This window comes from Parasteatoda tepidariorum, chromosome 10 (genome assembly GCF_043381705.1).
Source record: "Parasteatoda tepidariorum isolate YZ-2023 chromosome 10, CAS_Ptep_4.0, whole genome shotgun sequence".
NCBI classification, from domain to species: Eukaryota; Metazoa; Arthropoda; class Arachnida; order Araneae; family Theridiidae; genus Parasteatoda; species Parasteatoda tepidariorum.
Genome location: NC_092213.1, coordinates 69,258,775 through 69,284,400, shown reverse-complemented (window position 1 = coordinate 69,284,400; position 25,626 = coordinate 69,258,775). Strand labels below are relative to the sequence as shown.

Below are 25,626 nucleotides of genomic sequence, written 5' to 3'. Positions count from 1 at the left end.
AAATATCTCGAACTCAAAAATAAAATATCCAACGAAAATACCCTATTTAATGTCCTCTCAGAAACCACCACGGAAAAAATTTATACTTTCGCCCAAGATAATAAAAATCAATTTCCTTCTATCCCATTTTTCGACCAAAATGACTCACGTGATAACAATATGGACATCAACTTTCCTGATACTTTAAACCAGAATTACAGAGGAAATAATATTTCTTTTTCAATAACAAAAAGGTTTAAGACAACACCACCATCCCCAACTAAAATAAATCATACTATTAACGACCCCAACCCAAAAGACGACTTCACTCTTCAAAAGAAAATGTCCAAAATACCCCCCATCGTAATCAAGGACAACAATTTCAACTGGAAGGATTACAACTCCAAGATAAGGATATAAAAGATTATAACGCAAAAAATAATGGTGATTACTTCACTATAAAAACCAAGAAAACAGAAGACAGATGTCGCATAATAACAATTTTAAAAGAAGCAAATATTGCTCACCACACGTACAGCCTACCAGAAGAACGTACCTTTAGATTCGTCGTCAAAAAAATACCAAAAGAATATAGTGCAGAAGATGTACAATACGAATTATCAAAAATAAACTCTTCTGTTATTAACGTTACTCAAATGTATAGACGAAACCATGGTAACAAAATTCCTATGCCCACTTTTGTCGCAACCCTAAACAAGGAAATCCCCAGTTGTAAAGACATTTACAATATTAAAATCTTGTTCAATATGTGCATCAATATAGAAGAATACAGAAAATCCGACCGCCCCTCACAATGCCACCGATGCCAGGATTTCTTCCACGGCCAACGACTGTGCAATCATCCACACCGCTGTGTAAAATGTGCAGGGAACCATGCTACCAATGAATGTAGAAAAACAAATGACGAACTCGAAAATGCTGCAACTGTGGTGGAGATCACCCAGCAAATTACAGTAAATGCCCGAAATACGAAAGTATTGTTGAAAAAATGTACAATAGAACAAATAATAGAAGATCCTTCAGTAACAGAGAAAATAGAAACAATTTCAATAGTAATACCACCAGCTCAAGATTTAGCTATGCTAATGTTGTCCAAAACAATAGCACCTAAAAACCAATAAATCTAAACCCAGCATTATTACTACAACAAGCTGTGGAAGCCAGCAACAATCTTGCAAAATGTATATCCATATCCCAACTGCAACCCCTAAATAATTCGCAAGCCATTCGAAACCAAGGAACCTCTAGCAGTGATCATGTGTAGAAAATTCTCCTTCACCCCATTAACCATAGCTCTATGGAATGCAAAAACATGCTAACAAAATTCGCCAAATTTCTCGATTTCATTGCAAATTTCAACCCTGACATAATAGCAGTTACTGAGATGCACACAAAGCCCAGCCATAGACTGAAAGTACCGAACTACAACACCTTTAAAAGTGACTGTATTATTCGCACAGGCAGAGGGTGCGCGATATTTATCCATAAGAAGTACAAAGCATCAATATACAACCTGAGCAGTGAAAATAACAGAGAAGAAACCTCCATTTTACTACAAATAAGCAACAATAATATTAAAATTTCTTGCATCTACAACCCACCGTGTAATAAAGTCTCAACAGATTTTATGAAAAAACTATTCCCTCCCAATCTTCCAACGATCGCTCTTGGTGATTTTAATGCTAAAAACGACATATGGGGCTGTAGAAAAGTTAACAAACTTGGAAGACAACTGCACTAGCTCATTAAAGAATTCGGACTCACAGTCTACGCTCCTGAAAAACCCACCTATCTCCATCATAGTGGAATGCCCCCTCCAGATATTTTAGATTTCATGATTACAAATACAAGCTCACCTTTTGCTATTGAAACCCTAGATGAACTTAGCGATCATTTCCCTGTCTGGATCACTACTACCCTCGAAATGCAGGATAACAACCAATTTAGACGAAAAACTGACTGGACTCTATAGCACAACATCATTTATCTTTCCGATTCTAACGGAGATTCAGCCCCCATTTCCAATGATGATATAAACTCCTCCATTAATAATATCTCTAATGCCATTACCTGTGCTTATAATGAAGCTACAGAACTCAAACCCATCAACCTCAACAACTGTAAACTACCTCACAACATCAAAAAACTTATTAAGGATAAAAATAAACTGAGAAAAAGATTCCAGAGAAACTTCAATCCGGAACTTAAACGTCAACTTAATAAGTTAAACAAAATTATAAAAGAAAAATGTAATCAACATAGAAACAGCCTATGGAATGAGAAACTCGAAAGTCTGAACAATAGTGATAATTCCATTTGGAAAATGACGAAGTCTCTTAAGAGATCACCCCTGAACAAAATGCCTTTAAAAGGGTCAAACGGCCCAGTATATACCTAGGATGATAAAGTTACACTTTTCGCTAACGCTATGGAGACCCAATTCAGCAACAATACTGAAAATACCTGCCCCATAAACGATAAAATTATAAATGACTACTACAATAATATTATAAACCAAGATAACTATATTGAGAACAACATTGAACAGACATCAGAAGACGAGGTCACCTGCATCATTAAAACCCTCGCAAATAAGAAAGCTCCGGGGCACGATAATATTACGAACATCATGATAAAAAATCTCCCTCGTAATAAAATATTCCAAATTGTTAATATTTATAATGCCTCCATTAAAAACCTATATTTTCCCGAGGAATGGAAGAAATCAGAGATCATTCCTTTTGCTAAGCCCGGTAAAACAGCCTCTAATCCTGAAAACTACAGGCCTATTAGTCTACTCCCTATGTTATCAAAAATCTTTGAAAAAATTATTCAACGAAGACTCAATGATTATATTCATCTACTCCCAAACCAACAATATGGCTTTAGGAAGCACTTATCAACTACCAAGCAGCTTGTAAATATCCTAGAATACATCAGTAATGCTAAATTTAAACACGAAACCGCCCTTATGCTTATGCTCGACGTTGCCAAGGCCTTCGACCGAGTATGGCATAAGGGACTTATCGTAAAACTACATAAAATGTATATTTCATTAGACCTTATTACTTTAATTAACTCTTTCCTTACTTATAGAAAGTTCAGAATTAAAATCGATAGCTCGTTCTCAGCATATAAAAACATTCAAGCCGGAGTGCCCCAAGGTAGTATCCTCGGGTCACTAGTATACATCTTATACACAGCTGACTTCCCTATTAATAACGATAATCCAAACGAATTCACAGCCTTATATGCCGACTATACAGCAATTATCACGAAATCTATGAGCCATTTACAAGCCTTCAAATACGTGCAAAAGAAGATCTACAATATCGAAAAGTGCTCACAATGGAAGATAAAACTACACCCAGATAAGTGCCAAATGATTATTTTCAATAGTAAAAAGAAAAGTAGAACTATTCCTGATATTGTCCTCTACAAGCAGATCATTAAACCCACAAAGAGTGCAAAATATCTAGGAGTCACTATCACCTCTAATTTAAGTTGGAAACAACACATAAATAACATTATTAAAGAAGCGAATGGTGCCTATTGGGCCCTCAACTCCATATTAAACTCGAAGTCATCTTTAGAATTAAAATGCAAGAGCACTGTCTATCTAATGGCAATTAGGCCAATCCTAACCTATGCCTGCCCCGCCATTACCACTCTAAGTGATCATTTAAAAAATAAACTCTCTATGGCAGAAGGGAAGATTATTAGAAGACTCGTCGGCGCACCTAAATGCATTAGCAATAAAAAGGGATCTTAAAGTTGATGACATCAACGTCTATATAAAAAATTTAAATATAAATTTCTACGATGAAGCAAAAACCTGTACCACTAGCAATTTTATCTCACTCCTAGATATAGAACTAATTGACAACAACACTGAATTTAGCCCCATCACTGCCTTTTTCCTTAGGGATATGGTGTTGCCCTAGCACACGATATACACTCAGCCCGAGCCGACTCACACGAACCCCCTCTCGATTTTTTGGTGCTAAGCACCCCCTCTTCTTCCCATCTCCATTCCTCCTCACTACTCCTCATCGTCGATTTATTACTACAGATGAATCGGTTAATGCCGCTTCGCGGCATCGCACCGAGATTTATGTGATTTCTACCATTCTACCATATTAGGAAATTTATAAAAGTTTGTCTTAATACCTCATTATATATTATGATACATTGTATGTTGAGTACTGCATTACATAGTATTGTATATTTTAAATAAAATAGTCCTTACATTAGTCCAAACAGTATTTTAAAGTACTAGAAGTGCAACGGATTAATGATTTAAAGGGGGACCTCAAATATGCCAATAAAATAATGCTGATGATATTTTAAGTTATAAAAGCAGACTGTACTTTCTCTGAATAATTTTGTTTTTTGCTAAACATTCTAATATCTCATGAAAAAAATTTTTCTTTTTAAATGGCATGTAAAAATTTTATAGAAATTTTTACGATTAAATGCATTTTGCTTAAAATTTTCTTAATTAAAACCACCTAAATATAAGTTTTCTCTATTTTATTTGAATTCATAACATATTTTAATGCTAAATAAAGGAAGCAACGAACAATATACTTGCAAAAGTAGAAGGGTAACAAAATAAGAAATAATTATTTAAAAAGATACATGTGCTACAGTTGTAGCTAAAGAAGTGCGCTTTAAAGTAAAATTCTATCAACTTATCTTTTTCAAAAAGACATTTATGGGACAAAATATTTCTTTTGCTATTTTCCGTTATTACGTTAAACGAAAACAAGTCCTTACTTAAACAAAAAAATATAATTGCCAAGTCTGTCCCATTTTTTTTATTTTAGATATAAACCAAACAGTTTCAGAGACAGATTGATTAAATAAATTTTTTTGAAATAGTTAAAAAATATTATTAATTATAAAAATAGCATGTCATAGGATGGAATTATGTTCACTTATTTAAAAAGATACAGGTGCAACAGTTGTAGCTAAAGAATTGCGCGAGAAAGTGAAATTGTATCAACCTATCTTTTTCAAAGGGATATTTTTTATAGGACAAAATATTTCTTATGTTATTTTCCGTCGAGACTTCTTTTTTATTTTCTGCTTTAGTAAACCGCTTTCTTAAGAGAATCTACAACGTTTTTTACACGAGTCTTAAAGAAGAACCGCAATTTCTACAGGAATATATAGATTCTATGCTGAGAAAATGGGTTTTTTTTTCTGGAAGAAAAATTCAGCGTTTGTTTATCTCTTGGGATGTTGTTCTATTGTATTTAAAGAAAAATGAAAGTGAAAAACAAAATCATGCACTTTCCATGTTTTAGCATTTTTATCGCCCATTTAATAATAATTAATTGGGTTTTTTTACAATATATGTTCAGATAAATTAATTGTTTTAATGAGTTGATAAACAATATTTTTAACATTTTGCACTCTGAATACTTTAAAATGATGTTCAAACTAATATCAGGATCAAATTAATTTAACTACATAATCATTATTTTTACATAATTTTAAAATTCATACCTGTCAACTTTTATGGTTTTCACAGCGGTAAGGAAATACAATTTCAGCTGAGAATATGAGCTGGTGTTTCTAAGACATATAGGGGGCCTTTTACCTTTACATAGTGTTACTTTATTTTGAAGTTGTATTAATCATGAATAATTTAGAGGAAAGCAAAAGAAAAAGGAATTGACTATTTGTTATAAATCGAGCATGCTATCAGCGAGCCTCACGCTATTTTTTATAGGATGTAATATTTACAACAGGTTATGGGCTATTAGCAACGTTTTACTGAGTGGATAGCTGTTTTTGACGACGTGTATGAACTTTTGTATGCCAAATCATGAGTAGTACTTCGTTTTTCATTAACGTTAGTGGTGAAGTGATTGCTCATTTTTGTGGACTAACAGTTTGGCGATGGATGGAAAGAACTTTATACAGTGCACGAAGTTGGAAGGTGCGTCCAACTGGACTGAGTGGAAGTTAGAAATTAACTCTTTATTCGTCTTAAATGACTGTGTTGGAATTTTGGATGGCTCAGTTGTAGAACCGTCGGTACCTGTGAAAGACACCAGTGCCGAGACGGTAAGTGAGTACAACAAAGCGCTCGTATCCTACACAAAGACGAATGCAAAAGCCGCAATAATAATTCGATCAAATGTATCGGCGGATATTTTAAATCTAATTCGTATGCGTGGTAACTCTGCACAGGAAATATGGAAAGAGTTGCTGAACAACTTCGACAAAGTGTCAAGTGTAAAATTGAATACTCTTCTTCAACAATTTTTCACTTTCAAAATAGAGAATGGTGAAGACGTAATGAAATCTCTCGCACGTATGCGTACGCTATGGGTCGACTTGCGACGGGAACAGGAGGCGAGTGGTGAAGGGAAGTTGCCGCAAAATCTGCTCATGCCACGTATCCTATCGATTCTTCCGTGTGATGAATACAGAGAGTTCAAGTCACAATGGGACTCGATACCAAAAGCTGAAAAGTCACCTGAGAGACTGATGGAACAAATAAAGATGCGCCTTCAAAGGCAAAGTGTATGCATGAAAGAAGACGCTACAACAGCTTTTGCAACAGGCGGTGCAAGGCACGGTGCCAACGGAGAGAAGAAATGGAGGAAGGGGACAAGGTCTCAGATGGCGAGAAAATCTCAACCTTCGACAACTACAGGTATGAGTAAACTTACTAAGGCCAATGATGGTGTGAAAAGCTTCCGTGGCAACTGTTTTCGGTGCAATAAGCCAGGGCACAGGGGAAAATTTTGTCCTGATTTTCCAGACAAGCCGAAGATGTCGGGTAATAAAACCGAAACTTTTCTCACTTATTGTAGTGCTTTTATCTGCCAAAATGATAGTAGCCGAAATGTGTGGCTCAGAGACGATGGAGCTACAGCACACATCACAAATTCAGCGGAATATTTCAAGACGTATCGTCATTTTGACAAGCCAGGGGAAATCATAGTTGGTAACAAACAGACGATACCAGCGTATGGCTGCGGAGAAATTGACATGTGCGCAACTGTTGGAACCCTGCAAAAGTCTATTGAGCTGAGTGATGTATTATATGCACCAGATATCAGCAAAAGTTTACTATCAGCGTCAAAGGCGATGAAACGAGGAATCTCAAACTTCGGAGATTCGGATGACATGGTTTGTCGTTTCTTTCGTAAAGAAAACCCGGAAAATGTACTTTTAGAGGCTCCATGTTCATCTAGTGGACTCTTTGAATTACGTGCAAAACCGGTCAAGCCAGAAGGAGGTTCTGCTGCTTCAGCTTACCTAGTCGACGATGACGTAACAACACCTTTCCCAAATACAACAATGATGACAACGACAAAATTACCACTATCAGTTTGGCACAGAAGACTCGGGCATCAGGGAATACAGTATGTGAAACAGTACTTGCGCCAAAATGGTATAGACTTCACCGATGTAAACTCTTTTGTGAACCTTGCAGGTACGGTAAACAGTGCCGACGAACTTTCAAATCAAAACGATTTAAAACGAAGGAGTCAGGTGAAATCATACATGCATACTCGAATCACCAGTTTTATCAAGAGGTGGAAAGAAGTACATGCTAGTGATCAAAGATGATTATTCCAAGTTTCGGAGTGTAGAATTTCTGAGACATAAAGATGAAGCAGTAGATAAAGTTAGATCGTTTCTTACTCGAACTAATAAGGACGGCATAAATGTGAAAGAACTGGTTACAGACAGCGGTCGTGAGTTCGACAACGCTAAGATGACAAAACTGGCTAATGATGAAGGTATCAAGTTAAGAATCACTATGCCGTACACGCCAGAACAAAATGGTGCAGTTGAAAGAGAAAACCGCACAATAATGGACTCAGTTCGAACTATGCTCAAGGATACAGGCCTACCACAGTTTTTATGGGAAGAAGCAGCATCGACGGCTGTCCACATTCTTAATCGAACTGGACCAAGTAAAATCACAGGAAAATCTCTATTCAAAGTATGGTTCGGACGCAAGCCGAAAATCGACAAGTTTCGAATTTTCGGATCAACTGCTTTTGTACATGTACCGGATGTCAACAGAAGTAAACTGGACGACAAGGCTGTAAAGGGATATTTGGTTGGATATTGTGATTGTGATGGCTATCGTGTTTTCATACCATCAAAGAATGACACAATCAAGAGCGCCAATGTGGTGTTCAACGAGCAGCAGATAGGTCCCACTTCCCTGTCTTCAGAAACTACTTCTAGTACCAGTACATCAACTGGTATGTAGTTTGAAATTTCAGGCAGTTCCGACGGTACTGACTTGCAGGAGAGTGAAAATCTTCGCAATGTAGAAGATGAACCATCACAGATGGCGATGCATGGATTGCGTGACCGATCAACTATACGCCACCCACCCAGATTTAACGACTATGAAGTCTACAGCAGCATCCTGAATTTGACAGAACCCCAATCACATGAAGAAGCTATGAAGTCTTCGATGCATGTCAATTGGAAACGAGCCATGGACGAAGAGATGGCTTCGCAAAACAAGCACGGTACGTGTAAACTTGTTGAGCCACCTAAAGGGAGAAAGATTCTCGCAAATCGCTGGGTTTACAAAGTGAAGACTAACCCAGACGGCTCTATCAAAAAATTTAAGGCTCGATTAGTCGCGAAAGGATATACGCAGACGAAGGATATCGACTACTTGGAGACTTTTAGTCCAGTGTGTCGTTATGACACTATTCGAGCTCTAATTGCAACAGCAGCTAAGGAGAAACTAAAATTATTTCAAATTGACGTGGTCCTTTGATCTTTCCAATAGAGCTTTCCTTTATGGTGATTTGACTGAGGATATATACATGTATCAACCCGAAGGATATGATGACGGAAGCGGACGTATATGCAAGATGCTCCGACCTTTGTACGGTCTTAAACAAGCTGGTCGATGTTGGAATGCCAAGTTTACCGACGTGCTAAAGAAACATGGTATGACCCAAAGCAAATCTGACCACTGCCTGTTCACTCGTAAGGATTCGGGACACAAGATGCTGATGGCGATTTATGTCGATGATGGTATTGTCGCTGTACAAGACGAAGCATCATTCCTCACCTTTATGAACGAACTCAAGCAACATTTCAACCTTAGAGTGACAACCTTAAATTGTTTCCTTGCTTTACAAGTTGAACAGTTGAAGGACGGCTCAATCTTCTTGCACCAAGAAGCATTCACTAAAAAGATGCTAGAGCGTTTTGGGGATGCTACCAAAACATCACGCATTCCGGTGAAGAAGGCAAATCTGAAGGTTGAATATGAACTTCCGAATGCTGATGGGATGATAAAGATCAAGGAGGCAAATCCTCTTAGCAGTCACATTCCATATAGATCAGCAGTAGGTAGCTTGCTTTATATAGCGATGGAAACCCGACCTGACATTGCTTATGCAGTAAGTTTAGTATCTCGTAAATTGGACAATCCCACAGAAACTGATTGGGAAATTGTGCAGATTACATTCAGGTACCTTCGTACTACCATTGCACGTGGCATTGTATATAGCAGTACAGATGATAGAGGCCTTATGTTATTTAGTGATGCAGATAACAACAGTTGTGCTGAAACTCGGAGATCTCGCACAGGTGTGAGATATCTTTCTACGGTGGAGGTGCAATTACTTGGAGAAGTAAATTGCAGGAGGCTATATCCAATTCAACAACAGAAGCAGAGTTCATGGCAGCAGCTGATGCGACAAGAGACCTGATATGGTTAAAGCACCTGTTTGCCGAGATAGCCAACGACATCTCATTACCAATCCTCCAGATTGATAATCAAAGTTCCATCAAATACATCAAAAATCCGATGTTTCACGCTCGCACTAAGCACATCGATCAAAGATACAAGTTTGTCCAGGATGAGTTTTCTGAAGGACATTTTGAGATAGGCTACGTCAGAAGTGATGAGCAGCAAGCAGATATTCGGACGAAGGCACTTCCAGCACCTCAGTTTCATGCTCAAAAGACATTACTTGGTGTGAGAACAGTTCTTTGAGTGACAATATTGACTATAGACTGTTTTTATGCTCGAAGGAGGCTGTTATAAATCGAGCATGCTATCAGCGAGCCTCACGCTATTTTTGTTTATCTTGTACAGTTGCACTTTCGTAATTTGGCAACTTCTATTTCTTGTATATTTTGAGTTTATTTTTTTCTAATCGCTCTCTTCCTTTTTATTTCTAAGTTCATATTAAATACTATTTAAAATAGCTGTCACCTTTATTTTGCTATTATTTACAACACTATTAAAACAATAAAACAGTTGCTTGAACTTTATTGATTAATGGGTTACGTCTCATTTAAGCATAATTAATGTTTAAGCACAAGCTTAAGGTCTCTGGTTTGGTCTAGCTGGGCTCCTGAGGCCAATAATGGCCCTTTTCCCCATTCATCCTGTAATGAGAACATAAGCAAAAACAATAGACGGATTACATAAAATGCAACAAATAATGGCACAGGTAGGAAGAAAAGAATGGCTCTTTGCCATGGTAAAAAGTAACAAATAATTGAATGTATAGAAAAGTTCAAGACATGTTTACAAGTAGGGAAACGAAAATTACACGAAGGATAAATATTTACAAAAAATGGGAAGAATTAACAAATATTCATAATGAATAACGTTAAGATCATAAAAAAACTTCATTAACAAAAAAGTGTACCTCTGTTAAAGGGGCCGTTCAAAAAGTACGTACATCTCGAAGGGGGGAGGGGATTTGCTATTTTGTACGGTTTTGTATGATGGGGAGGGGGGGAGGTATTATACAAAGTACGTACATAAAGTTGGGTGTTATTGTTTAAATAATTTAAATTAATAAATTATATTAAATAAATATTTAATTTTATTTAAAACATAATTATTTTAATTTTTATGAAAAAGGGGGTAGACTAATAAAATGTACGTACTCTAAGGGGGGGGAGTAAGACCTTGCGTACGGTTATGTAGGAAGGGTGGGAGGGGGTTAAAATTTCTCCATTTTTGTGTACGTACTTTTTGAACTGCCCCAAAGTAGAAACCCGACCGTCCTGGTTATTACCACTCGTGTTGGGTTGCTCTCTACACTAAAAATTACTCTGATTAATATCGTCCTGAAAGGACTGGACTGGATATAAGTTTGGTCTAGAGCCCCTGAATTAGACAGGCCGACTTATCATTTATTGTTGGAGCAAATAGCTAACATAAGCACAGCGAATAAATATTTTCAAGTGGTAGTTTATTAATTGTAATTCTTGGTTTAATAATTTCGATTTAGTAGATTTTAATCCACCACTATTTCTAAACAATGCGTAGGGTTATATAATTCATCACTTTGCATTACATTTTACATGCTTTACATTTCTGAAAGAAAGAAAATATCGTCAACTATTTGCAACATTTACATTGTAGTTATTTACCGTTTTTTAAATTATTTTGGCGTGTCCGGCGCAGTTGGCATCTCTGTAATACATACCTGACAACTTTTAATTCTTTCCATTATCATTTTTCCCAGTGGTATTAAAATGGAATTAAAACTTCAATTTTAAGCAAACAAATACGTTGTATATGAGAAACCTTAAGTTGACAACCATGATAGTAACGCATATTAATATATGTGCTTAATTTTTGTAAGAATAGTGGTGATCAGTGTCATTTAAAAAATTAAGTTTATAAAAGAAAAAAGTGCATATTTACTACCACTTTAAATATAAAAATAAAATCTTCCGGAAGAGTTGGCAGGTATGCTGTAATACCATAACTAATACAAACATAACGTTAACTTGCGAACTTGTTTGCTCCAATATTGCTTGATAGGTCAGCTCTGATAGCATAGGAGCCTTAATTTGGTCCAAGTACCAGCGGGCACCTCACTTCTTCATCTGGTTACTGGCCCTTGGGCAACTGAGACTAATGCAGAGATGCCAACTTGCTCCTCTTCGTAAAACAGTATTTTCTAGTGGTAGCGAAATTTAAGTTACTTTTTGTTTAGTATTTTTCATTATAAGTAATTTTTTCACTACTTAATATCAAAAATTATAAGTATGATATAATGCAACGTTAACCCCTTGGGGACGGGTGATTCTTAAAAGCATTCGTACAAAATCAGAATCAAGTTGTAATTAAATAAAAAACGGTAATTTAAATGTAGTCGTTGCTAATTTGACTGCTTTTCTTTGCCTTTACTTTAATTATTGTTAGTTTAATCATATATGTAATCAATGATAATTCAAAGTATAACTAAATAGTTTTATTTTGAACAAAGTAATGGTGGATTAAATAAATCAAACAATTATAACTCCGCCCACAAATAAACCGCTAAAGAAATACTTTGATTACCAGTTTTATCTTTTTACCCTGATTGATACGGTTTTATGCTGTCACGTATTTGTGACAGTCGGCGCGAAAGGGTTAAAGCATCAAACTACTGGTTACTATATTAAAAAGTAGGCGTAACTATCTTTCTTTGACGAATTTTACTACATAATTTGCTACCACTTCATACCTGCCAACTCTTCCGGAAGATTTTATTTTCATATTTAAAGTGGTAGTAATTATATACTATTTTTTTCTTTTATAATCTTAATTTTTAAATGATATTGATCACCACTATTCTTACAAAAATTAAACATATATATTACCATGCGTTACTATCAGTGTTGTCAACTTAAGTTTGCTCATATACAACGTATTTGTTTGCTTAAAATTGAAGTTTTAATTCCATTTTAATACCACTGGGAAAAATAATAATGGAAGGGATTAAAAGTTAGCAGGTATGCCACTTTATTAAACCTATTCCTGAAAGCAGAGCAGTTGGCATTCCTGCTAATGGCTTTAGGATAAGCTTAATGGGGCTTTAGGATAAGCTTAATGGGGTAACAGGACAATTATATATTTGTTTCAAATATTTAAATGTAGTGGTTGTCAAAACCATTTTCTTAGTTATTAAAATAAGGATAAAGTGTGTCTGTATAAAATTTGTTACGATTGCCTTGAAAAGAAGACACAAAACCCAAGTTAACACTTAACCTAAATGCTTAAAATAATTTACAAAAAATGTGGAATTCAATAATTTAGGATAAAAATAAAAATTTTCCGAAAATCCAGAGAGAGTGGCACTATACAAGTTATTATACGTGTAGATGCAGTTTTAACGTTATGTGTAAGAAAAAATTTAAATCTTTAATTAAACACATACTTTTTGTTGCAAAAAATAATTAAAACCCCAACTAAAAAATAAATTGTTTAAACTAAAATAAAATCTCGTCGTTTAAAATGTTTGATAAAGCTTGACAACTGCATTAGGTCAACATTATTTTAACACAAAATGAATAAATATTTACTAAGATTTCGTGAAAATGTTTTTCCATTATTAATCTTTCAATCTAAAACTAATATTTAGGGAATTCAGCTTCCGATATTTTCTTGTGAGCATCAATTTTATTAAATTTAATTTTCTCTTATATTTTTAATTGCAAACATATCGCATTTAGATTATACTTATCATCAGTAGTGAAATTGAAACTAAAAGCATTTTCTCAATTACTATTTTAATTAATCTACATATAATCGTCAAATCACACCGTTTTAACATTAATTAGAAATTGTTTTTTTTTATTCAAATTTCATTGATTCAAGTTATTGTATATATTCAAATTAAAGATATTTCACTGCGATTTCAAAACATCTTTCTTTAAAGTTTTAATTAAAATAAACATTCACACGCTGTTAAAAATACAGCTAGCTTACTTTTGTTGTTTCTAATGCCAGTGAGGGTTTGTAAACATGTTTCGATGTTATTCTGCATTTAAAATACCATTTTTCAGTCGTAAGTAGTTGCTTTTAATGATGCGATAAATTTTAAAAAATACCTTCTTCCTGACTTCGTCAGACAAAATTATTATATTTTTAATGAGCCTTTGAAATTTCCAGCGATTTCTCTTTGTAGTTTTATAATTAAATATTTTCTTTATTGTCATGTAAAGCATATGTCTTTCATTTTATGGCAAACAATTCTTTAAATTGTAAGCGAAACATTTTACCGAACATTACTCGTGGGAATAGAGTTTGAAAAGTTTTTTTCTAAAACGCATTTGCAATAAATTAAGATAACAATTAAAAATAAAGAAACTTGTAGTTGTGTAAATCATAACATGCATTGTGAAATTAATTTTTATTACTTTTGAAACTATGCAGTTTTCTAGAAATGTCACTCACATATAAACAATTAAATACATTTTTTTTTCTTTTATAGGTTTTAGTATTCTACTTTAGTTTTTGTTGATAATAACTTTTTGAATGAGAATAACTATTAAGGGGGGACCCCACCCTGAAATGGTAAAATATTAACGTTTTTCTCGAATTTTTAAGTAATAGAGACAATGAAGAGACTCCTTGTTTTTTTAATGTTATTTAGTTACAATTTAAGTCTATTTTAAAATTTTTTTCTTTTACAAAATAATGAAAAATGAGTTGGTGGCAGCTCCGTGTGTGACTGGTCATCAAAAAGTAGCACCTCACTGGCCTCATGGATTTAGAAGTCCTGAAACATGGGAAAACGATTTTGTTTAGATTTTCTGAAACATAAAGACATTATCTATAAAATACCATAGTGGTTTTTTGATATTCGCAAAATTACCAAAATGGCGGCAACTTAAAAAAAAGTTAAGTTTTTCATTAAAAAAATATTCATTAAAATACTAATATCAAATCGAAATACAAAAATATCAAAAAAATCCTATGCTACTTTCTAAATAATATATTTTTACGTAATTTAAAATAAAGAACAACTTATTTCGTTGTATAGATCATGAGGAAAACGTTAGGCCAGGTCAAAAAACAGCGTTTTGAGAAAAACGCGTTTAAAGTTTTGACTTATGGTAGGGGAAAACGTTTAATTTCATATATATAATGGTCGATAAATGAAATGCCTACAATAAGTTTCCATATACAGTCAACCGAATGGATGAGACCCAAAAAGAATGTCGCCCCTCTTAATCCGGCCGAACGGGCCTTTCTACCTGCTTAGCGACGACTCTCTATTTTCCGGTATAACTTCGAAGCGAAGTTAGGTACCGAGAAATCGTACCTAATACAAAGATTCGAAAAATGCAATAAAATTTTTTTCGAATTTTTGAAATATTCAGAGTGGGGTTCCCCCTTAATGTTTTACCCCAAATGCTTCAAATAATATTTAAAAATTATAGAATTCAATAATTTTGGCCTTCAATTATTCAGACATTCAAAAGTCTTGAAACAGGGATTTCAGGTCACTATAGTTCAGAAACAAAATAAATCAGTATCAGTTAATTATTTTTTAAGAGACACAATGAAGGAAAATAAAATTCAATGTATTTCTGTACAATTTCTAGCGTCAAAAATGCAAGATAATTTTGGCAATTTTTATCAGCATTGTTAGTTATTTAGTTAGTTAGTCTGACAGCAAGGGGACTCCAACTCACAATCCGTCTCCCACTGAGGATATATTTTACGTCAGGACAATAATCGGCGCGAGCCGGCTGCAGAAAAAGAATCAACCAGCCATCGCCGGTATTCGAACCCGGGATGGGATGACTCAAGATAATGGGATAACTTGAAATTCTATTAGAATTTTTTTATCTTATCGTAAACAAGTAAACTATAGTAAAAAAAAAATTTTTTTTTAAGAGACTCAAAACAAAATGGGTGAATATACGGTAGGCAACTTTTTTCCAAGGAAGATATTTTTTTGGAAGATGTAAAGTAAAATCCTGGTCAGTTAGATTACCAAACCAATAGCCCCCTGCAATTCTTCTGTAAGGATGAAAACAAAGTTAATTTCGATATAGGAATAGTAAATTTTATTTTGTTTATTTACTGATTTTTGAAAGAATAACACAATTTTTAACTATCAGAAACAAGATCCCCAGATAATAATTATTTTTAACAAATGAAAAAGTCAAACAATAAATCAAGCAATAAAACTCCGTATTTAAACAAAATGCAATTTTAAATAATCAACTTATAAGCTAGGGATTCAGTGAAGTTCGATCAACCAGAGCTGTCAATCTTCCGTAATAAACGTAAAATTTAGAGGAAAAAAATATAAAATTTAGGAAAATAAAATATTCTGAAATAAAATAACATCTCATTTCTATATTTTTTTCAAAAGAGGTAAATCAATACTTATAAAAAATTTAAATGTTTTATTACTGCAATTTTTCAAATACCCAAATTAAAATTGTAGAATTCACAAGCAGTTTTTTCCTTCCGAGAAAAAGAGTAAAACTGAAATGCATGACAGGAGTTTTCGAAAAGTGTCACCTTTTGGTCAACTTGACAAGCATTGAATCGAAGGTGTTTGAAGTTTTTCAACGCATAAAGTGTGAAGGTGAGGGGTTGAACAAAGAGCAAATTCGAATTCTTCGATATGTTTTTAATGTAGGGAGTGCAAAAAACAAATTCGAAATCTCAGATATGTTTTTAATGTGGGGATACCAAATTGCTTCTCTTTCTGGAAATAATTTTTCTGGCAGAAAAATATATGTTCATACTTGGTCTAGGAAATTCTATTTAAAGTTTTATTACTCCCCCCCACTATATTTAAATAATCAAAACATTTATATATTATGCTACTTTTAAATACGTTAACTTGTTTCGCTTTGTCGGAAATTATTTATTCAATTTAAGTGGTTTTTCCACCACTACTTATCAAAATTTCAAAGAATCATATGCGAATGAAATGCTAATTTTTTGCAACTACGTCGTGGTGGCCCTTTAACCCCTTGGGGACGGTTGATCCAGAAAAGCATTCGTACAAAATCAGAATCAAGTTGTAATTAAATAAAAAACGGTAACTTAAATGTAGTCGTTGCTGATTTGACAGAATTACTTTGCTTTCACTTTGATTATTATTAGTTTAAACATATATATAATCAATGTTATATATATACACTGGTGTGCAGAACTTAAGCAACAAGTGGTTTTTCGGCCACAGCTTCCCAACAAAGTAAAAGATAGCCATGAAATTGCAGTATAATATGCACGTAATTCAGTAGAAAGTTTATTTGTATGCAAGTTTCAGAAATAAAACGTCGTAGGTGATGTAAGTGTACGTAAACCTTGTGGGTCGGAGCGCGCAGTTCAAAGCTGTGATAAAAGGATGAAGAGCACCGTAGTTAAAGACATTCGCTGCATGTGCAAGTGATTTGTTTTGTGAAACATGTCTTCAAGAAATCATTTAGACGACTTTACTCGAGGAAGAATGATTGGGAAGCTTGAGGAGGGGCGTAGTGTGACCAGTGTCGCCGAAGAGTTCGGAATCAACAAAAGTGTTTTTCTCGTGCTTGGAATTCCTTTAAAACTACTTGTACAGCTGTTCGGAAGGTTGGTGGTGGCCGTTCAAGGAAAACAACACCAAGATATGACCGTTACATTGCCCTCCAGGCGAAAAGAAACCGTTTTCAGTCAGCGAGCGCCATATCTCAGCAACTGTGCACAGCAACAGGACGACTAGTATCAAGATTTACAGTAGCCAGACGCCTCCACAAAGGTGGCTTATTTGCTAGACGTCCTGAACGCTGCATACCTTTAAAAGTTAGCCATCGACGGCACCGTTTAGAGTGGTGCAGAGAACACGAAACCTGGATACCTCATCGATGGAGTCGCGTCCTCTTCACAGATGAGAGTCGTTTTAGTGCTACAAGCGATTCTCAACGTCAGTTGATCTGGAGAAAGGTTGGAGCTCGATTTCATCCTAATAACATCGCGGAAAGAGATCATTACTGTGGTCCTGGAGTTGTTGTCTGGGGTGGCATTATGTTGAACGGGCGGACTGAGCTTCAGATCTTCGACCGAGGTTCTGTAACTGGAGACCGCTACTGCAATGAGGTAATCCTACCCCATGTGCGTCTGTTCCGAGACTTCGACCAGACTTCATTTTTATGGATGTTAATGCCCGGCCACACCGTACTGCTAATGTTCAAGAGCTACTGGAAAGTGAAGATATCAAATGAATGGATTGGCCAGCTTACTCTCCAGGTCTAAATCCCATAGAGCATGTGTGGGATGCTTTAGGAAGACGTCTTGCGACACGACAGTATCCTCGGGGTAGGAACCATCTGCTGAAAGATGCGTTAAAGAAGGAATGGAGACGTTTAATCCAAGAACTCCTGGATAATCTGGTGCTTAGCATGGAGAAACGATGCCAAGTAACAATTACAGTAAGGGGAGGGCATATCCCATACTAGGGAACTATCCCATACTAGGGAACTATTCCATACTAGGGAACATACTTTATATTCATTTCTTCTCCGTTATTCTTTTACCATCGTTTAAGTACAAAATAATGTACCTGTCGTGGAACTGATCTTATGTACGAGTTTTATGATAATGTTAATCATTCCAGATGTTTTACATGTTTAACTGAAATTTTACGTTCTCTCAAAATTATCATTAAAAAAAACAGTATGAATTTCTAAGAATCACATTTTTACTAAAATTTCATAGGGTGTTATAAAGTTTCATGTGGAGTTTTCTTTTTTAACTATACTGTGTTCAACAAAAAAGTAAAAGAAAAAACTTAGAACTCCCTAAGAAGGCTCTGTTATTTTATGAGGGAAAACCAGAAAAACTTTGATAAATATTTTTTTGTAAAATATATTTAAAACTAAATCAGAATAACAAAATCCATCTTCTCTATATAAGGAAACGAAACTCTTGTGCAATTAAAATTATACAACCGGTTATAATTTGCTTCACTTTGGGATTTACTTTGGGTTTCTTTGTCTAATAAGGGTTCCGCAGTGAACTGATTGTTACGACACGGTTTCTAGTAGAATGCCGAAGTTAAGCATCACTGGTTGCGGTCAGTGTGTGGGTCAGTGACCACTTTGATCAGCCTATAAAGGACCGAGGGTGTGCTGTATCAGTCCTCGTTAAACTGTTCTACTGTGAAGTGCTCGACTTCGTGCGCAGGTTCGAAGGAGAGGAGCCGTCACCTCTGTAGAGGATTAAAATTTTGAGGGCATGTCTTAGGATCATCCTCATGGATGTTTCCCAGACTGTCGCCTATAACCCACTGTGCAGCTCTAGTGTGACGTAAATAAACAACATCGTTTGCCTAATAAGGAGGTCTGTACTTGTGAGAATCGTTCTCAAAACAGAGAAATGAAAACAAGTAATGTCATTACTCTTCAATAAGACGAACTATTGAATAAATATTGTCCTTTTTTTAAGAAATTTACTCTAAAGTAAATTATTTCCTTCTATCTTTTATTTGCAGGTGACCGTACCTTACCACAGCATATCATCACCAAAAAGCCGCTTCGCTGTTTTGAACAACCACCATTCCTATTTCGTCCTCGTAGATAATGGAACTGTTGGTAAATATGGTGCTGAAATTGCTCTACGGAAGAAACTCGAAAAGTACATATCCCAGCAGAAGATTTACACCAGTAAGCAACGTAAAAATTCCATAAAGAATGAAATCACATTTAAAAAATGATAGCGCACATTTATTGAAATGATAATGTGTTTGAAATATTAAAAAAATGATGTATTTTCTTCTAAAAATTTTATTATATTTCAGAAGTTTTAAACTTGAAAATTTTCTTGAACTTGATTTTTCAACTTAAGAATATTTTTATATGTATATTCGCATACGCATATAAATAATCCAACCATAAAAACCATACATAAGTATGCGGTATTTCAGGAAATAAAAAGAGGTTATTTAAGTACTGACAGAATCGAAATAAAAACTTGTAATGCTCGGATTGCTAATTTACAATCCAGTACGACTCGCTCTCTTTTTTTGGCTATTGTTGGTCGCAATTAAAAGGCAAGTTTTCATTTCTTTTAAATTTTGTTACCTGTACTTATACTAAAAAGTTACGAAGAAAAGTTTTAAAAATCGCTGCATTGGAAAATCGCGTAGGGTAAATAGTATTGTGATACGGAATCAATTGACGTGATATTTTCAGCCCATGGAATTCATATAAAACCACTTAAAAGTACTTTTGGGTAATGATAGAGAGAAAGAGCTGGTGTTATATGTAGGAAAGAGGGGCTAGTGTGGATATGGGGCTAGAGTACACAAATAGAACATTTATGTTATTTATCATTCGAAAAAAACATGTTAATTTTTACAGATTGAAAAAACTGTGTCACACATANTAAATTGGCCGGGATAGTCTGGTCGGTAGAGCGCTGGACCCATGTCCGAGAGTTCGTGGGTTCGAACCCCGCCGGCCGAAGACTCCCCGTGTAGTAACTGATGCACGTTTAATCTGTCGAGTCGCAAAAGTCCTCCATGTTCCCACAGCAAATCAATACCTCTGGGGGTACTGGATTGGAGATCGATCGTTCTCTGATTCAGGGCAAAATTACGATCGATGGATGAATGAAGGGTTCCGCCCTATAAACGGGTGCGATGTATGGTGTGTCAGAAGTCGAATTATTGGCCATAGATGGCGCCACTGGAAAACAAGAACAATCGCAACCCTTCTGCCTAAACAGGCATACGTCAACAACAACAAGTTTTGAACTTGATTTTTAAACTTAAGAATATTTTTTATAAGTAAATTCGCATACGCATATAAATAATCCAGCCATAAAAACCATACATAAGTACGCGGTTTTTAAGGAAATAGAGAAAGAGGTCATTTCAGTACTGACAAAACCGAAAAGAAATTGTAATGCATGGGTTGCTAGTTCACAATCCAGTACGACTCGCAATCCAGTACGACTTTTTTGGATACTGTTGGTCGCAGTTACAAGGCAAGCTTTTATTTCTTTTATAATTTTATAACCTGTACTTATACTAAAAAAAAGTCAAGAAGCAATTTTTTTTTATTTAGGAAAATGCCAAAAAGGAGAATGGGTCATTAAAAATCGCGCGGGGTAAGTAGTATAGTGCTATGGAATCACGTGACGTGATATTTTCAGCCCATGGAATTCATATAAAACCACTTAAAAGTACTTTTAGGTAATGATAGAGGGAAATAGCTGGTGTTATATGTAGGAAAGAGGGATTAGTGTGGATATGGGGCTGGAGTACACAAATAGAGCATTTATATTATTTATCATTTTAAAAAAAAACCTGTTAATTTTTGCAGATTGAAAAAACTGTGTCACACATATATATTGTTACAAGAGAAAAATATAGAAAGTTAAATAAAAATTTAAAAGTCGCGATTTTTATGGTGGAAAAATATCTCCTTAATTTTTGCTTTAATTGTATCTTCAGACTATTTTATGGGAAATATTATACCATTTATGAATATGCTAATATGAACAAAAAGGACATATTATATTATTAATGAAAATGCTTATATGGACTAAAAGGAAATATTATGATTATTAATACGTATTATGAAGGAATATGTTTATTATTACATATTGTAATAAACATATTTTATTTGCATCTGGATGCATTGGTGTGCGATATATGTGTTCACGTCATTTTTATATTTTTCTTTTAAAGAAAAAGACTATGAAAAATTATACATCTAGATTAGATTATCTATAATTTAAAATGAAGATAAACGTTCAATGTTTAATGAAAAAGTGCAAGATATGTTCAAATTAATTAGTAAGTATTTTTAGTAAATTTGTAATAACTATCAAACTTCTTCACTTAGCTTATTTGTTTGCCAGTAAATATTTTTTTCATCTCGTTGTTTGATTTTGTTAACTATTGTTTTTATGTGTTTTGCCGTTTGAAAAAATAAATATAAATTTTATGACCATCGACTTCTGATTGAAGTATTCCGACACGCAAGAAATTCCTACTTTCGTTTCATCTTCTTATTCTTAAGATTATTCTCGTCCCCAAATAGAGCCACTTGTGCTAGCCAAAACACATTTCCGCTTACTTTAATCGATACAGAAAATCTTTCGCAACTACTGAAAAAAAATAAGGTTTCTGTTAAATTTATGTAAAAACTTTTGTATTTAAAAACAGAGAAAGACTATTTACATTTTAATGGAGACAAGTTAAAAAAAGATTAAAAATTTCATCTACCTTACATTTTAAAATGTTTTTGAATTATTATTATACAAAATGAAAATCATTTTTAAAATATATTCCTTAAACGTGTTTATATTCATTTCAACTAGTTTAAAAATGTGTTAAACGTATTGAGTTCGAAAAATATGGCAAAATTAAAACAAGTTTTAAGGTATAAACATTTTTAATCTCATGCCTAATCAATCTCATCAAGGGATCCGTGTTTTTTTAATAAAAACTGTTTGACGATTCCAAAATTCAGTGGCAAGTTAAGAAAAAACCATCATCCCTATGGAGGAAGCTTATTTACATCGAAGTGCACGCCAAATGGAAGCCAAGCTTCCAGCGTGAACATGTATCAGCATCACCAACTCTTAAAACAGCGTTGTACAGCCTTCTTTTTTCTTGCTTTCTTAAATAGTGTGAAATGAGTTTGAGTTTCTACCACTTTCTGCAATAATAGTTGAATTGAGTTTCTACCACTTTTTGCATAAATAGTCGCCTGTGGCATGCCTGCTACAATAAATACATTGTCATTTGTATAATGTAGTATATATCGATAGCATATCTGTTCGTCCCGCAGTGGACTGATCGTAAAGACACTGTTCCATACCTGCCAACTTTCAATCCTTTCCATTATAATTTTTCCCAGTGGTATTAAAATGGAATTAAAACTTCAATTTTAAGCAAACAAATACGTTGTATTTGAGCAAACTTAAGTTGACAACCATGATAGTAACGCATATTGATATATGTGCTTAATTTTTGTAAGAATAGTGGTGATCAAAATCATTTAAAAATTGAATTTACAATAGAAATAATAGTATATATTTACTACCACTTTAAATATGAAAATAAAATCTTCCGGAACAGTTGGCAGGTATACTGTTCCCAGTAGAACACCGAAGTCAAGCATCACTGGCTGCGGTCAGTAAGCGCCTGCGTAGGGACCGAGATTGCCGGGTATCGGTCCTCCTTAACACGTTAAATGCCACTCTAATTTTACATGGCTTGCGCGTCTGGCCATCACCTCTTACATCAAGAAGCCTCCACACGGTCTTTTATAAGTAGTCCGCGCAGACTGTTTAAAAAGTGAACCAGTTGTGCGCATGAACCCAAAACCTTTTATAAAAGTAATAGAGAGATATTTATCTTATATATTTAAGAATTGAATCTGCAGTGGTTGATAAGTGAATAAGGCAAACTAATAATATTCATAAATAAAATAAATTTTTAGTCATATATTTGCTACCACTTTCTTATTTTAACTATATTCTTTATTAAATGACTCGTTCGGTAAGTGGATATCCTTCACAGTAATCTGATCGGACTACCTATAAAAAAACCGTGTGGAGGCTTTCAGTTATAGGAGGCGTTGGTCTGGCCAAACAGTACATAACTATAAACTAAATTTGCAAATATGAGAGATTTTATTTATAAAAAATTGGGCAGCGCAGAAAGCCCATATCCCATACATAATTAAATAAAATAAAAAGTTAAATTAAAAAACAGTTTGAGTACAGAAGTCTATGGGGTGGCTTTTACTGGGAGACAAGCACCTTGCTTGTGTAACTGAAAGAAAATGAAAATAATAAGAGCAACTTGCTGTAATCTTTGGATGGCTGTAAACTGATTGTCAACGTGAAGTAACATAGGTCAGGATTTCAGTATTGGTATGACGTATCTTTAAAAAGTGGTGAATTTTATAAGCCTACGAATTGTTTAGAAATAGTGATAATTAAAAATCTAATAAATTGAATTAATTAAAATAAGAATCACAATTAATAAACTACCACTTGAAAACATTTATTCGCTGCCTGGAGCAAGTTGGCATCTCTGTGTATAAAACTATTATGTGTTCTATATTGCATTAGTTTAGCTTGGTGCAACATCTCTACATCACTCCTTAAAAAACTCAAAATATGCCAGAACAAAATCCTCAGGAAAATAACAAAAGCAAGATGGTTTATCCGCAATAAAAACATACATAGCGACCTCAACATAGATTTTTTAGATCATCACATTGCAAAGCAAAACTTCAGATTTTTTGAAAAGACCATATATTGTGACACCGCAGGATTCAACGAAATTTTTACTTTCGAAAACTTAAGAGAAGACATAAACCTCAGGCCGATTGCAGCTCATTTTTGTAGTGACATAATTTTAACTAAAATACAAAATATTTGATTTCCTTTTATTCCAATTACCAGAAAGAACCACCTTAAAGATTAAATACAAGATGAATGGGAAAAAGGCCGCTAACGGCCCCAGGCGCCCAGTTATATTTCGATGATGATGATGATGATTGCATTAGTTTCTTGAAACCATTTTAGTAACGATAGTAATATTAAAAAAATTAAAAATTTACTCAAATTATGTGTTTCTAATAATCTTGACTTCGCCAGTCACCGATGACCCCCGTGGAGCTGCAAACTAACTCAGTGCCGGCCACCGTTGACTCCCATGGCACTCCACGTGTTAAACTGTTCTACCTTAAGGTGCTCGACTTCGCGCTCACTTCGTCGGGCTGCCAAAACAGGCGAGCCAATCCTCTGCAGAGGATCAAAATTGTGATATCATGTGCGATGGAATTATTTTTTGATAAACAAGTGTGAGAGAAACGTTTTTGTGTTTTCGTAGAAAAATAGTTTTTGTATGTTATAGGAGCTGAAATGGAAGCCTGCGGAGTGCCTGTAGTGTGTGTAGTTGTAGAAGGTGGTCTGAACACTATTAGAACAGTTTTAGAATATGTAACTGACACGCCTCCAGTTCCTGTGGTCATTTGTGATGGAAGTGGAAGAGCTGCTGACCTTCTCGCATTTGCTCATCGTTATATGCATGATTATGAGTAAGTGCATTCATTTGAAACTATTCGAACTGTTGGCATGCTTAACAGGTGTTATATAACATGATGCATGTATAACAGGTATTATATAACTTTAGAACAGGTGTTCTCAGCTTATGGGTCCCTATTTTACTTTGGTTCACGTCATCTTCGTAAGTAGGTTGCCAATGTTTATCAAACAATGAAATTTTTTATAGAAAACAAAATCGTGAGATCTTTCCGAGTAAACAGGGAAGTATTTAAATTTAGTTTATCAATCCTTTGATTATTTACTTTGCCAATCTTGTGATTATTTAGTTTATCAATTATATGACTATTTAGTTTTTCAAGCCTAGAGATATTTTGTTTATCAAACCTATGGCTCTTTAGTTTAGGGGTAAGTATAAAATACTTAATTTACAATATTTAGTTTATTAATCGTATATACGATAACCGTATATACTAAATAATCATATATGATAATTTAGTTTATCAATCCCTATTTTATTTAATTTATCAATCCCATTTCGTAAATAAATAAATCTTATTATTGTTGAATGTTGAGTTTATTAATACTATTTTAATGTAGTTTAGTAATCCTATTGTAATTTAATTCATCATTTCTATGACTACTTAGTTAATCAATCCTATGATTGTTCATTTATCAACCTTTCTTTTTATTTAGATTACCATTCAGTTTATGATATTTGATTTACGATAGGTAGTTTTTCAATTCTCTGATTATATTTTTATCATTTCTATAAATTTTATTTTATCAATCCTTTTTATTATTCGAGCTTATAAATTCTATTGTTATTAAATTTATCA

General features: G+C 34.3%; 1 protein-coding gene across 1 annotated transcript in view; it reads left to right on the top strand.

Moving 5' to 3' along the window:
* LOC122269824 (transient receptor potential cation channel trpm-like) overlaps nt 1–25,626 on the top strand; it is a 255,102-nt gene that overhangs the window by 173,598 nt on the left and 55,878 nt on the right. Inside the window, exons 6-7 of the mRNA XM_071187014.1 lie at nt 19,248–19,419; nt 24,639–24,822. Coding sequence (XP_071043115.1) covers nt 19,248–19,419; nt 24,639–24,822 — 356 coding nt within the window. The remainder of the gene's footprint in view (nt 1–19,247; nt 19,420–24,638; nt 24,823–25,626) is intronic.